The sequence below is a fragment of the Epinephelus moara genome, chromosome 18, assembly GCF_006386435.1.
Source record: "Epinephelus moara isolate mb chromosome 18, YSFRI_EMoa_1.0, whole genome shotgun sequence".
In the NCBI taxonomy this organism is placed as follows: domain Eukaryota; kingdom Metazoa; phylum Chordata; class Actinopteri; order Perciformes; family Serranidae; genus Epinephelus; species Epinephelus moara.
The window spans coordinates 22,066,263-22,079,824 of record NC_065523.1 but is presented as its reverse complement, the minus strand read 5'-3'; the positions used below and the strand labels follow the sequence as shown (position 1 = coordinate 22,079,824).

Below are 13,562 nucleotides of genomic sequence, written 5' to 3'. Positions count from 1 at the left end.
AGCCCTGTGAGGCAAATTGTGATTTGTGATATTGGGCTTTATAAATAAAATTGATTGATTGATTGATTGATTTTAGGACCAGCATTTTTGGCCTCTCACCTAATCGCAAACTGAGTTTTTGGTCACTAAAATTGAGATTTGTTTGCCTTCTAAAGGGCAGATTTTTCAAAACTACAGGAACTGTGTATCTGTGTGGACATGCACAACAGAGTGTGTGGGATATCTCCTTAATTTCTGCATGACCATTGTTGCTTTGTGTAATGAGCATGCACCAGAAACAATAACAGCAGCAGACTAACTTACCAGTTTGTTTACGAATTTTAGCACCGCTTGGACTAATGACTGCTTTATATTTAATCTTAGTATTGCCGCACCACTTAATGGATGAACGGCAGTATCTGCTGCACGCAGTGTTATCTGGTTAGCATCCACGGTTTAAAGTCCACCAGAAACAGCAGTTTGGGATCAGACTCAATTAAACCAGCAGCTGGTGGGATGATTTTAATAGTGGGAGTGGAAGGAAAACTTGCATGTCCAGAGCATCACTAGTATCTTAGAGTGAGCTCCTTTGTCTTTATAGCAAAGGCAAATCAATGGTGATGAGATCTCCAGTGGGCGTTCTGAAAAAGCTAATGATAGCCTGTACACTTTTAACTTAGTGACGAGGGGAGACTGTGGAAGACAGCCGACACCGACAAGCCTTTGGAGTTGTTTTTGCGTTCTAGTGTGGACAGAGATATTCTGTAAAACAAAGGTCGTGTAGACTAACTTGTTTTAAATAATGTTTTAAAAAAATATCTCTATACATGTAGACAGGGCCCTCAATAGTAAGGGAAGTATTGAGCATACACCTGGATAAATGAGACTTATACTGTGCCAGTTGTGTGAGAGTTTGTAAACATAATAACAACAACATAATGTGAGGTGAGTAATTAATATGCAAATAATCATTTGGGGGGTGAAGTATTCCTTTAAGGGGAGTCGCCCAAGGTTAATAGGGTAAAATCTGTAACTAGTAGATATCACCATGAAACTTCCGCAGTTGATTACTTAGAGTAAGACAATTATTTTTTATATTACAAGTTTTCTGAAATTTTATGTTTGAATATCCGAATATGTGCTGATTCCCCGAACAAAAATTTGGATATTGCATAGAGCCTGGGTCGAAATTCTTGTTTCATTTTGTTGTCATATTTAGTCAAAGATTTTACAGAGGGAATATTGGATATCTCTTTTTATCACTCCATATATCAGAAAATACTCCCAACAGCTATAGAAAAAAATCATTTTTTGCCATGTTCTTAGGAATAAAATGTTAAATAAATTGGACTATGAATAATAAATGAACACACCCCCGTGTCAAAAACCCTTCAGAATATAGATAAGATCATAAGTGGAAAGTTTGGTGTATGAGTGGTACTGAGGTGGAGATTTCTGGAGTATGAGGAAAAAAATAATTTGGAGAAAATGGCCTTTAAGACATATATCGTAAATTGTTAAATTCCATGCGTTTTTAGGTTAAAAAAATAAGACACTAGTGTAAAATTTTTAACTAACAGATGTATTTATCCCCTGTTGATAAATTACATTAAGACATTTTTTTTTGTATCATAAGTTTTCTCAAATTTTATGGTTAAAGGGTCACTAAACCTATTTTCAAAATTCAAATGTTATTTCTTTGGTCCAAGACAGTCCAACAATGTTAGTAAACATGAACAACTCTCTTCCAAATCAAAAAGCTAGAGTGCTATAAAGAAATTGTATGATGTCATAGGGTATAAAGAGTCTGGAATTGACTGAGAGCATGCAGCGTAATGTTTTGAGCATATGGGTACATTTTCTCACACGCTTAAGACACTCTGGTTTTTGGCTTTGAGAGAGAGTAGCTCATGTTCACAAATACTGATTAACTTTCCTCGGTCATGGAAATAACACATTGGAATTCTGCAAATTATGCATTAGCTAATTAAATTTGTGCTTTTGCATACATTTGCAGAACAGAAATCTAATCTTAAATAAATACCTAAATGGGTATTTTGGACGTTTTTTCCACTGGTCTGAAAGAAGACATGTTATGGAAGCAAGTTAACTCAAATTCTAAAAACAAGTGCATGAAAAATCTATGTTTTCACCTTTGATGTCTCACCTTAAATACTGAAAATCACTTAATATTGGCTTTTATAAAACTGTTACCTTATGACTTCAACCTATCTCATACTTCATTCTCAAAGCTCTTTGTGCTGTTTACAGTTCTGTATCCCAGTCCAACCTCACTACAGGGTCATATAAGGTCGTAGTCTTTTCTCAGATAAGCCTGTTTGATGTGCAGTCTGCGGACCAAAAACCGAGTTGTGCCAGCTTTATCTGCATGGTGAGCTGAACTGATAAATAAAGACCTTAAATTATCTGCTCCTTACAGCCTTGTGACCAAAGTAATTTCAGCCAACCAACAACTGACCAGCATTACCATCCATAAGGTGGAACCAATGATGAAAACTAAATGCTGTTGGAAACAGAAAGACAGAAAGGTTTTCTGTCTAATATTATCATTTTGTTTTTATTTTTATTAACAGCCATCAACAACAGGGAGGATTTCAAATTATGTCCATGTTTCCATGCTTTGGGAAACTCTCCTGTTTTTACAATTCTTGGTTATTTTATAGTGTCTATTTGTGGCTACGTTATAGAGTTTTTTTTAACATATTTGTGTTTGTTATCTTATCAACAGTTTCTTATCCCAACATTCATGTTTAACTTTAAAGGAGTTTGATGTGGTTTAACTTCTTTACTCCGTATTTAACTTCTTTATTATGAGCCCCATTTTCTGACTACCGGAGCCAACAAAAAATATAGTCATCTGAATGGGAGGTTTGTTTTTTGTACCAGCTGAATTAAGCAAGCATATTCAAACAGCAGCTGGTGCTATGACAAATTTCAAAGGACATTTAGACACATGGTGAGGGGATAGCTTTGGGTTTTGGAGCACTACCAATACAGCATTTTCATTCATTCATTCATTCATTTATTAGCCGTAACCACTTATCCTGTTAAGGGTCGCCAGGGGACTGAAGCCTATCCCAGGGCCAACACATGGAGACAGACAACTATTCATGCTCATTTTCACACCTACGGGCAATTTCGGCTGAATCCAAATGTCCACTCTCTGGACTTGCGGACTGTGACGAGTTCAACGTCATCACGTAAAGTCGTGATGAGGGCAGAGACCGCACACCGCTGATAGGAAGCCCTCGAGACTGTTTTACGCATTGCCATGAAAACATTTGAGCAATGATTACAACCATTGTAACTGCTGTCTGCTGAACTGTCCCTGCAGATAATAAAATTTAAATCCCATGTAAAGGGTTATTCTGTGAGTGAACAAAATAAATTTCTGTACAACATATAGACTGCAGACATTCAAATACAAAGATGTTTGTAAGTAAGGACTGAGCTATGACTAAAGAAAATCAGGGAGGCCTATTAGTTACATCAGAGGATCTTCTTTAGTTGTTTTTCTACCATTTTTTAGCCTATATATTTGGCATTGTGCAACCTATAGGGCAGGCTGCAATAATACAATGCATTTTGATTCCCCTCTGCAGCTTATATTTCTAAATATTTCTCTGTCATGATGTTGCTGAATATTATTTCTGGCCTACATGACTGAAATATTGTTTTACTAGGCTACAGTAAGTGTGTTACATAAACATAAGTTTTGTTTTTTGAGTCGGCTATTGAAAAAAATAACTACCACGTCACCTCCGTATCGCAATGAAATGTAGGCAATTAAATCAGTGAAGTCTGTTGAGGTCTGCACCCCAAGCGGACTCTCTGGAAGTCTGCAGAAAGTCTGCTTTAGGCCCCTTGTGGACTGGTTGAATTGTGGATTTGGACAGCCCTAAGCCCTCCCTGACTTCCTGGGTACGCGCCCGAAAAGTCTGCAAGTCTCCAAGTGTGGTGAAGTCTGGACATTTGGATTGAGCCTTAGAGTCACCAGTTATCTTAAACTGTATGTCTTAGGACTGTGAGAGGAAGCCAGAGAACCCGGAGAAAACCCACACTGACATGGGGAGAACATGCAAACTCCACACAGAAGAGCCCCAGCCAACAAGCCAATGGGTTAGAATCCAGAAAGCTCTTACTGTGCTAACCACCGTACCACTGTGCCACCCCATACAGCATTTTTAAAAGAAAATGAAGGACTTAAATGAAACTCAACCACATGGGTTAAAATACACATGGGCCAGCTCATTAATTCCTCTTGAAAAATACAATAAGGTTTTTGAAAAAAATAAAAAGAGATCCAATGCTAGGGAGGAAAAACCTGATAAGAGCCAGTGGTTCAAGCAGATCTTAGAATTGGCTGCGTCCACCTACAGTTACTCTATAAACTAATGTATACACCCAGTATTATCAAATGAAGACCAGTAAAATACCTTGAGTCACCATCCTGATCTTCAAGACCATCCCCGGTTGTGTTCAGAGCATATGGACTCCGTTGTTTTGCTTGTGGACAGAAATAATAGTGTTAGCGCCAACAAGAAAACACATTGGTTGAGATGTTGCCCCCTTAAGAGCCACAAAAAAACAATCTTAATGTCAAACATGTCAGAGATGTGTTATAAAACTCTGCTCTTTTATTATATGAACCTATACCTTACAACTTGTTGTGGTTGAGGGCCTTTATCTCTGTTGATATAAGTCATTTGTGACCACTGTTGCTCTTTGCCAATACCATTTCCCCATGTTTTAAAGTAATTCTTGGCCTACCATTGCCATACTAGGTATGCCTCCAACTTGTCTTATGTTGCTATGAAAACAACTTGTCAGACCTCAGACATGCTACTAGTTTGAACATATAATTCAGATAACTTTGTTTAACAGGGTGTGGACAAAATAACAAGTACACAAAAAGAGACACTATATTTAAAAGTAGCTAAACTGCAGTTTACAGTAAGCCTAGAAACAACAACAGCCTTCCACTATGCAAAACAACAGGAAATGGTTTCTTAAAAAGAAGAACAGTGGACACTAGTGGGCCTTCCCTACACATACTGACACAAACGTCATATTTGCTTTTAACTAAAAACTGTGGCTTTACAGATTACAGTGACAGTCTAATAACTGAATGCATTACAGAGGTAAAATATATTTCTGGGCTGTAGTTTGGGAGTGTATCTGTGTTGCCAGGGCCCTGTGTTTCCCAGCTTAATATCTTCTAAGTGTGACACCTTGAGGAGACCTTTATTGTGTTTTTTCTCAGCAATGCTTTTGCCACAAATCATATGTTCAGTGTATGTGTCAGCATGTTCAAATCACCCACCTACAGCTTGCAGCCTACTACTCTTTGAGACCTTCGCCCTCAAATTTGGGGGCAAGACAGTTTTCTTGACCTTAAACGACACTAATATCCATAGTAGCTGAACAGATTTGTACCAGTCATACTGCATATGAAACGCACATCTACCTTCGCTTTCTGCTAATTCAATTGCGAAGATAGCCCTTACCAATCTCTTACAGTGTTGGTTTACATCCACAGACACCTGCTCAATTCTCAAAATTAGACTAGGCCCCCTTGGAAACATAGGACCCTGGGAACATAGGGGTGTTGTGTTATACTGTGGTTATTTATACTTCAGCCCTGCCTCTTTGTGTGTGTAGTCATGTAAAAGAGAGACCATGAGGGCAGCATGTTAATTCCCTGAATAAAGAGTAACTACCGTTAGCGTTAGGACACCAACTGTAGTTCTCTGGCTAATGCTAACTTGGCTAATGCTACGCCTACCTGTCAAAGACGACGGACAGTCAGCCACTCTTTGGAAAGGGTATCGGAAAAGTAGTTTGTTCCCTCGGCTGCCAGAGCTAACCAGTATGACGCTAATAGGGCTGGTCTTGTCGCCGGTTTTGTACACGCTGTTTTGGGACTGACTGTACATGGATTTTCGGTCATCTGGTAACCCGGCTAATGGGTTGAACATCATGTTAGCATTCTAGCTAACTGTAAGCTAGCCGCGACACGGTAAAGTCGGTCGCGAGCTATGGCTGTTTCCTCGTTTCCTTCGACCGAACAGTGACCGTTAGCTTGTTGCAGGCGTATTGCTGTATGGTATACACAAACACCAAACCGGGACAGAAACAGTTTAACTGGTATTAACTGGAAGGCCTGGTTTTAAAGTATCCCCTACCACACAGCCATGTAGTGCTGTTGCGATTGTTTTGTGTCACCTGGAAAAATGTCCGGCTGGAACAAAGAGTGCGGCTATAGTACCCCCCCTGCTTCAACAGGCACTGCTTCTGTCTATCTACCCATCCATCGAGCCATGGTATTGACTTAAAGGGGAACTACGCCGATTTTCAAAATGTATACATGTTATTCCTATGGTCTAAGACACTCCATAAATATTAGTAAACATGAACAACTCTCTCCCAAACTCAAATTTGGGATGCCATACGGCATTTCTGAAGTCTGGCCCGAGGGGCAATCGTAGCCTGCGGACTGCCCACTTGTATAGTATTTTTTCCATTAATCTCAAGATGGCAGGACTATCATACAGTTTAACATGCAAAACTTTAACAAGTTTTCATCAACAACTGGCAAACAAGCAAATGAATGGTTACCAAACAGGTTACCGGTGGAAAGTAAAATACTTTTTTACTGAGTGATAAAAAGTTGACACAAATAGGCTAGCTATTCAGTCAAACACTTGGCAGCAACTCAATGCATAATTGTAAATAGACATGGTCAAGACGACCTGCTGAAGCGCAACCTGAGCATCAGAACGGGGAAGAAGAATAATGTAAGTGACTTTAAACGTGGCATGGTTGTTGGGGCCAGACGGGCTGGTCTGAGTATTTCCGAAACTGCTGATCTGCTGTGATTTTCACGCACAACCATCTCTAGGGTTTACAGAGGATGGTCTGAAAAAGAGAAAATATCCAGTGAGCAGCAGGTCTCTGTGCCAAAATGCCTTATTGAGAATGGCCATACTGGTTCAAGGTGATAGAAAGGCAACAGTAACTCAAATAGCCACTCATTAGCCTACAACTAAGGTCTGCAGAAGACCATCTCTGAATGGACGACACGTCGAACCTTGAAGCAGATGGGCTACAGCAGCAGAAGACCACACCAGATGCCACTCCTGTCAGCAAACAACAGGAAACTGAGGCTACAATTCATACGGGCTCACCAAACTCGAACAATAGAAGATTAGACAAACGTTGCCTGGTCTGATGAGTCTGGATTTCTGCTGCAACATTCAGATGGTAGGGTCAGAATTTGGTATAAACGACATGAAAGCATGGATCCATCCTGCCTTGTATCAACGGTTCAGGCTGGTGGTGGTGGTGTTATGGTGTGGGGGATATTTTCTTGGCACACTGTGGGCCCCTTAGTACCAACTGAGCATGGTTTAAACACCACAGCCTACCTGAGTATTGTTGCTGACCGTGTCCATCCCTTTATGACCACAGTGTACCCATCTTCTGATGGCTACTTCCAGCAGGATAACGCACCATGTCACAAAGCTCAAGTCATCTCAATCTGGTTTCTTGAACATGACAGTGAGTTCACTGTACTCCAATGGCCTCCACATAGAGCACCTTTGGGATGCAGTGGAACGGGAGGTTCGCATCATGGATGTGCAGCCAACAGATCTGCAACAATTCAAAAGATCTAAAAGGTAATCATGATCAACCCTATCTGATAAACATTTTCCATGTTACATCATGTCCGCTAGATGGTACATTTGGCTGATTGCGGAGGACTTGGTATACCACATACTGCTTTAGATATGCTTTAGGCATGTAGGCCTTGGGAAAGCTGTTTTATTCCTGTTTGTAGGGCTTTCAAAAAACAAGCTGTTAGGCAACTCCAGCTCAGTCAAAATGCTGCTGCTAGGTTCCTCACAAAAACTAGGAAATAGGACCATAATACTCCAGTTCTAAAATCCTTACACTGGTTACCTGTCACTCAGAGAGTTGATTTCAAAATCTTGCTGCTTGTGTAATGATCACGCTGTGGCTCAGCACCCAACTATATCTCTGACATGCTTGTGACATATGAACCTTCTAGGACCCTGAGGACATCTGACCTTGTCTCATTCCAGAAATAAATACTCCAGATTATCTATCCTATCCTATCTACATTACTTACTGTAATAAGGCAAGAATCCCAAGAGTCATTAATTTCATTCTCATATGCACCATTTTAAATGTCAATAGCATGGGCACTCTTGCATGTTCAGACTGGAGATGGCTAATAATTTAATATACCATTGACCTAAATGGTGAAACATCTTGAATTTATCATAGTATGTCCTTACAAAGTCTCACTGTGTGCCTGCACGCGCCTTACACTATAGGCTCTATGGTTATTCATCAAACCTATCTGTGCAGGAAGTCATGCAGAGACTCATTAAATCGTCACTTGCAAATGACGTAGCGATGATATTCAATATTTTCTAAGTGATTAATACATACGGTTGCCAAGGTCCTAATTATGTGTGTCGGTGGTGAGGGAGCTGTCCAAGGTACTGCTGTCTTTGAAAGGAAGTGGATGCAAATTCCTGCAGTTACAATATCAGTTTTGCAGAATAATGCATCCACTTCTCAGGTTCCGTTTGTGCATCAAACACTGTTACCAGCTGGTATTTTGTGCTGTTTTAACTGGACGGTGTGAATTTCATACATCCGACACTGATCTTGCTGAAATAACAGGTGGATGCAAATCTCGACGGGTAGTTTTGCCGAATAATGCACGTCGAGTAGCCTATGACTCCACATTGTAACTTTGATTGAGAGATCTATGAATCAAATGCAGTTTTCAGCACATATTTGGAGCCATTTTGGCTCAACGGCAGTGGTGCAGTGTAGGGTACATGCTGTAGATCTGATGAATGCACAGGCTAGACTGAGCTTCAAGAAGGGTGATTGTCAGTTGTGATTTTGCAAACCTTGATGATGATCTTACATTGACTGCTGGTGTTTCAACGAAGTGAGACGGACCGGTCCGTGCGCTTCATTTCTATGGATCTAGGAACTTGTCATTTGTGTTTACATTGTTCCCTCAGTAGCTGGTATGATGTTGGATTTGATTGTTTTCTGCTACTACTGTGTGAGCCATGTTTCTCATATCTTCTCATATTGCCTGCACTAAAGATTAGTGCACTTAAAGATTGTTTCTCATCAATCAGAAACATATATTTTTCTTTCCTGTTTTTTCTTTCCTGTTTGATAATTATGATTATTGTTCTCACACCTGTGGTTTATTCACTTGATTGCGTCAGGTGACCCTGAGGGGTTGGGTGTGTATATATGGAGGTGTATTCACATTCACTTAATGTCTGATGAAGGGCAGGGGCCCGAAACGTAACAACAATACATGAATAAATTGTTCAAGGAGCAGCTTCTGGTGTGCGGACTTTATCTTTTTATTCCATCACGGACTACACTGTGGTCATCATGAGCTGATGGTGGCATCATGTCCAGTCATGCAGTGGTCAGATGTTCCTGGTGAATAGAAGCGCCCTCTACTGGATTTATTACTGTCTCGTGTGGACACTGCTATTGAGATGAGATCGTTTAGATTGTACTGTATAATATAAGTTGTGCTGATGGCGGGTGTTGTCAAATATAAAGCTGCTATGATGTCATAGCTAATACTGTAGACCATTGCTTCTCAACCTGTTTGTATCAAGGGTCCCTAAAGTGAAACACATATGATAACATGTCACTTTCACTCACGTCGGGCTCACTTAAATAGTGAAAATAAAAAGTCCCCACTTTTTGGGACCCCCTGGAGTTCCCTCAAGCGCCCCCGGTTGAGAACCACTTCTGCAGCTAATATTGTAGAGATTAATTACAATATTGAGAGTAAAAGCAAAGTATGCTCAAAGAATTTAAAATGTAAAACTGGTCAGTTTCATAAGAAAATAATTATGGAATCAAATCGGACGGCATCCTCAAATAGTAATTCATTTTACAGCCATACCCTTTATTTCTGATCATGGTAGACTTGCTGATTAAAGTAGGCTACTTGCAGGACACATACAGCGATATCTATTTCCTCAGTTTCGGACATAATCTAAGCAGAGCAGATTATCCCTGTCCTTATCAGTTTTGCAAATCCGTAATGCATGGCCGGCCCACCTCCCTACTTCATCCAATGATTGAATTGGATTCCAATCGCATATCTTGGGGAGGGGTGAAACGGTTCTTTTATAAGTTGCATCTTGAACTGACCAACACAGGACTACAAACCTAGAGCTGACAAAATGGTCGAATGGACAGAAAAAGAGCGTGCCACCATCGAAGACCTCTTCAGTAAGATGGACTATGAGGCCGTTGGCCCTGCAGCTCTTTGCAGGTGAGACATCTTTCTGTTTTCCTGAACATGGATTGACGCGCAAGGGAAGTCATTTGTGCATTTATGTGTATTTCTTTCCCTTTTTTGCGAATACATAAAGTATGTTTTTGCATGTTTCCTCAGGTGTCTGATCGTCTATCCCTGGTGTCAGAGGTATTTCGGCAACTTTGGAAACCTCTACAACGCAGCCGCAATCATGGGAAATCCTCAGGTTGCAAAACACGGAGTAACTATCCTCCACGGTCTGGACCGGGCTGTGAAGAACATGGACAACATTAAGGCGACCTATGCCGAGCTGAGCGTGCTGCACTCCGAGAAACTGCACGTGGATCCCGACAATTTCAGGGTAAAGTGATGCAGCTAATCTAATTCTTGTTATGACCGATTATTCAAAAAAAATGTTGCTGATGTGCTCTGATGCTTGTTGTGTTGCAGCTCCTCTCCGACTGCCTGACCATTGTGCTCGCTGCTCGGATGGGCAAAAACTTCACTGCTGAAGTCCAGGCCACTATCCAGAAGTTCATGGCAGTGGTGGTGAACGCCCTGGGAAGGCAGTACCACTAGAGAGCTGCAGCAGAAGACCATCACACGCTGAACACAAAAAAAAAATCATTTTTTTGTCATGTCTCAGAGGATGAATAAATAAAAGAATACGCATACTCAGCAGTTTGAGTCCGTCTGTGTAAATGGCTGAATCATAATATTCATTCATGCATGTGAGGAGGTGGTGGGGGGTGTAATTCCATTCAAGGATGCTATGACATAATGGCAAAATATAAAGTAAAAATCTTGCTTGAGTGACAATTATCAGCATCATGCAGTTAGGTATTAAAAGTACATACATCATACTGAATGCCCACTTTGAAAGTGTTACATTGTGTTACATTTGGGGCGGCAGTAGCTCAGTCCATAGGGACTTGGGTTGGGAACCGGAGGGTCGCCTGTTCAAGTCCCCGTCCGGACCAAAATATGGAGCGTGGACTGGTAGCTGGAGATGTGCCAGTTCACCTCCTGGGCACTGCCGAGGTGCTCCTGAGCAAGGCACCGAACCCTCCAACCGCTCTGAGCGCCTGTCATGGGCAGCCCACTCTGACATCTCTCCACTTAGTACATGTATAGGTCCTGTTTGTGCATGTGTGTGTTCGGACCTGTGTGTAATTGACAAACAGAGTGAAAAAATTGAATTTGGGGATTAATAAAGTATATATAAAAAAAATAAAATTAAATTAAAAAAAAAAAAATTGTGATGTCCTACTGTAATTATTATATAATAACTCATATGTGTCGTTATTACATTACATTATTATAGCATCTCTCTCTGGATTGCAGTGGGGTATAGAGGATAAAATGATCACGTAAAGCACAAACACCTTAAGCGCTGTACTTCTGTGTGTATGTATACGCACACAAAAATAGACAAGAGGAGTTCACAAAGTATGACGCATTTCTATACACCAGTAATTAAATATAATTTTTTATTATTGTTAATGTTGATCCCGGGTGTGGGAGCCCTTCTGTGCGGAGTTTGCATGTTCTCCCCTTGTCAGCGTGGGTTCTCTCCGGGCACTCCGGCTTCCTCCCACAGTCCAAAAACATACANAGATGAATGAATGAATGAATAATGATAATACGGCATTTAAAAAGAGACCATTCTGCATAATGAGTATCTGAGATGTTGATATTAAAAGCTTTGAATGCATCGCTTTTATATTCATCTCACTTATATTGCAGCTTGCAACTCTGTCTGAAGGATCTAAATACCACTGAGCAGTACATGTAGGCTGGTATATTACTCGTTGGTGTAATATAGTGTATTTGGTGTTGTAATGGTAGTAGTGGTGCTAATAGAGATGGTGTTCTTTGGTTTTATGTGTGTAAATTTACTTATACTTTTGTATTAAGTCTGATAAATTCAAATATGTTTTAAACACTGCTTCATAAACAGCTTTAAAAAACACCCTTTATTCTTTATTTTTTCTTTCTATATAATTTCATACATGGGTTAATATTGCTGAGATATCCCCAACAGGCCTTACTACTTGATATACTTAGTGGATGCCATGCGTGCTGTTGACATGACTTGAAAACCTTTTTAACCACCTTTAACAGAGAAAATTCACTCCACCACCGACACACACAGAGTTTGATTGCATTTTATCTTTTATTCACATTCAGACTGATAAAAGCATCTAAACCAGTGCTGCAGTGCAAGCCCTCTGCTCCTGCATGCCGTTTATCGGTATTTCTCAGACAGGGCACGGGCCACGGCAGCCAGGAACTTGTCCATGGACACATGGACCTCAGGGGTGAATTCGTCGGGGTACGCCGAGGCCATGGCCACAAGGATGCAGTGGGCGAGGAGCTGTGGAAAAAGGACATTGGAATTGAACCCAGAATGTACATAATGATCAGGACCTATGGGTTTTGAAGACATGCTACAAAGCGTTTTTTTAAATTAGATCTTGAAGAAAAGGCCAAAGAAAATCAAACATCTACTGTGTGCGTCATTGACTTTTACGCATTAATAATCAGGTACATCTACCTTGAAGTTGGCAGGGTCCACTCGCAGAGTGAAGGCATGCAGCTCACTGAGGGTCAGAAAACCCCCAAACAGGTCGTCGATTTTGGTCACAGCATCGTCAATCCCATTCATCACAATAATTCCGTGCTTCTTGGCAGAGGCAGAGGTCGGGCTCTGGTCCTTCCAGTGAGCAAAGTAAGTCTTGGTCTGCGGGTACACCGTCAGCATCCTGTGTAAAATAAAATTAAAAAAAAAGCATCAAAAAATGAATTAATTTTCGGAGCAGGTTTTATCAGCCGGTTCAGAGTCATATTTACCTGCATACAGCTTCGGCGCCGATGCTTTCCAAACTGCCACTCACTTTAGCCCAGAAGGCTCTGACCACGTCCTTGTCCTTTGCATTGAGACTCATCTTGTCTGTAACTTATTTGGCCAGCCTTGAGTTTTTTATATAAGAAACAGAGCATGGGCACACCCTGACCAGTTCCAAGATAGGCCGCACAGCATTTGGACCAATTCCAAAATGATGCTGCAGCGCGCATGATATAGCATATGGGCTTAACTTCTCATGAGGCCCCGGAGACTACTGGGAAATACCCGATAAAACCAAACGTCATTCAATAAACAATTTTCACAATGTCTTCACTCGTGAAACCAAATGATTTAATTAAGTCAGCG

At 40.8% G+C, this 13,562-nt stretch overlaps 3 protein-coding genes across 4 annotated transcripts in view; 1 reads left to right on the top strand and 2 right to left on the bottom strand.

The window, feature by feature from the left end:
• The window catches only part of nprl3 (NPR3-like, GATOR1 complex subunit), a 19,013-nt gene extending 12,799 nt beyond the window's left edge, over window positions 1-6,214 (bottom strand). For both annotated transcript variants that reach the window (XM_050069808.1, XM_050069809.1), the window contains exons 1-2: window positions 5,786-6,214; window positions 4,437-4,506 (exon numbers count right to left, since the gene is read on the bottom strand). In XM_050069808.1, the coding sequence (XP_049925765.1) occupies window positions 4,437-4,506; window positions 5,786-5,981 (266 nt within the window). In that variant the 5' untranslated portion in view covers window positions 5,982-6,214. The remainder of the gene's footprint in view (window positions 1-4,436; window positions 4,507-5,785) is intronic.
• A 3,991-nt stretch (window positions 6,215-10,205) lies between these two features.
• LOC126405590 (hemoglobin subunit beta-2-like) lies at window positions 10,206-11,029 on the top strand. The gene is made up of 3 exons (XM_050069395.1): window positions 10,206-10,363; window positions 10,487-10,709; window positions 10,799-11,029. Exons 1-3 carry the CDS (start codon window positions 10,272-10,274, stop codon window positions 10,925-10,927), a joined length of 444 nt encoding a protein of 147 aa, XP_049925352.1. The 5' UTR covers window positions 10,206-10,271; the 3' UTR covers window positions 10,928-11,029.
• Window positions 11,030-12,505: 1,476 nt separating this feature from the next.
• LOC126405997 (hemoglobin subunit alpha-1-like) lies at window positions 12,506-13,360 on the bottom strand. Its single transcript, XM_050070082.1, has 3 exons — window positions 13,202-13,360; window positions 12,906-13,113; window positions 12,506-12,725 (listed from the first exon to the last, which is right to left on the bottom strand). Exons 1-3 carry the CDS (start codon window positions 13,294-13,296, stop codon window positions 12,597-12,599), a joined length of 432 nt encoding a protein of 143 aa, XP_049926039.1. The 5' UTR covers window positions 13,297-13,360; the 3' UTR covers window positions 12,506-12,596.
• Window positions 13,361-13,562: the final 202 nt, after the last annotated feature.

Excerpts from the sequence above, each read along its gene's own strand:
- LOC126405590 (XM_050069395.1), top strand. The coding sequence starts at position 10,272 with ATGGTCGAATGGACAGAAAAAGAGCGTGCCACCATCGAAGACCTCTTC. Across the intron at positions 10,364-10,486 it reads GGCCCTGCAGCTCTTTGCAG|GTGTCTGATCGTCTATCCCT; the intron begins GTGAGACATCTT and ends ATGTTTCCTCAG. Across the intron at positions 10,710-10,798 it reads TGGATCCCGACAATTTCAGG|CTCCTCTCCGACTGCCTGAC; the intron begins GTAAAGTGATGC and ends GTTGTGTTGCAG.
- LOC126405997 (XM_050070082.1), bottom strand. The coding sequence starts at position 13,296 with ATGAGTCTCAATGCAAAGGACAAGGACGTGGTCAGAGCCTTCTGGGCT. Across the intron at positions 13,114-13,201 it reads GGCGCCGAAGCTGTATGCAG|GATGCTGACGGTGTACCCGC; the intron begins GTAAATATGACT and ends TATTTTACACAG. Across the intron at positions 12,726-12,905 it reads TGGACCCTGCCAACTTCAAG|CTCCTCGCCCACTGCATCCT; the intron begins GTAGATGTACCT and ends CTTTTTCCACAG.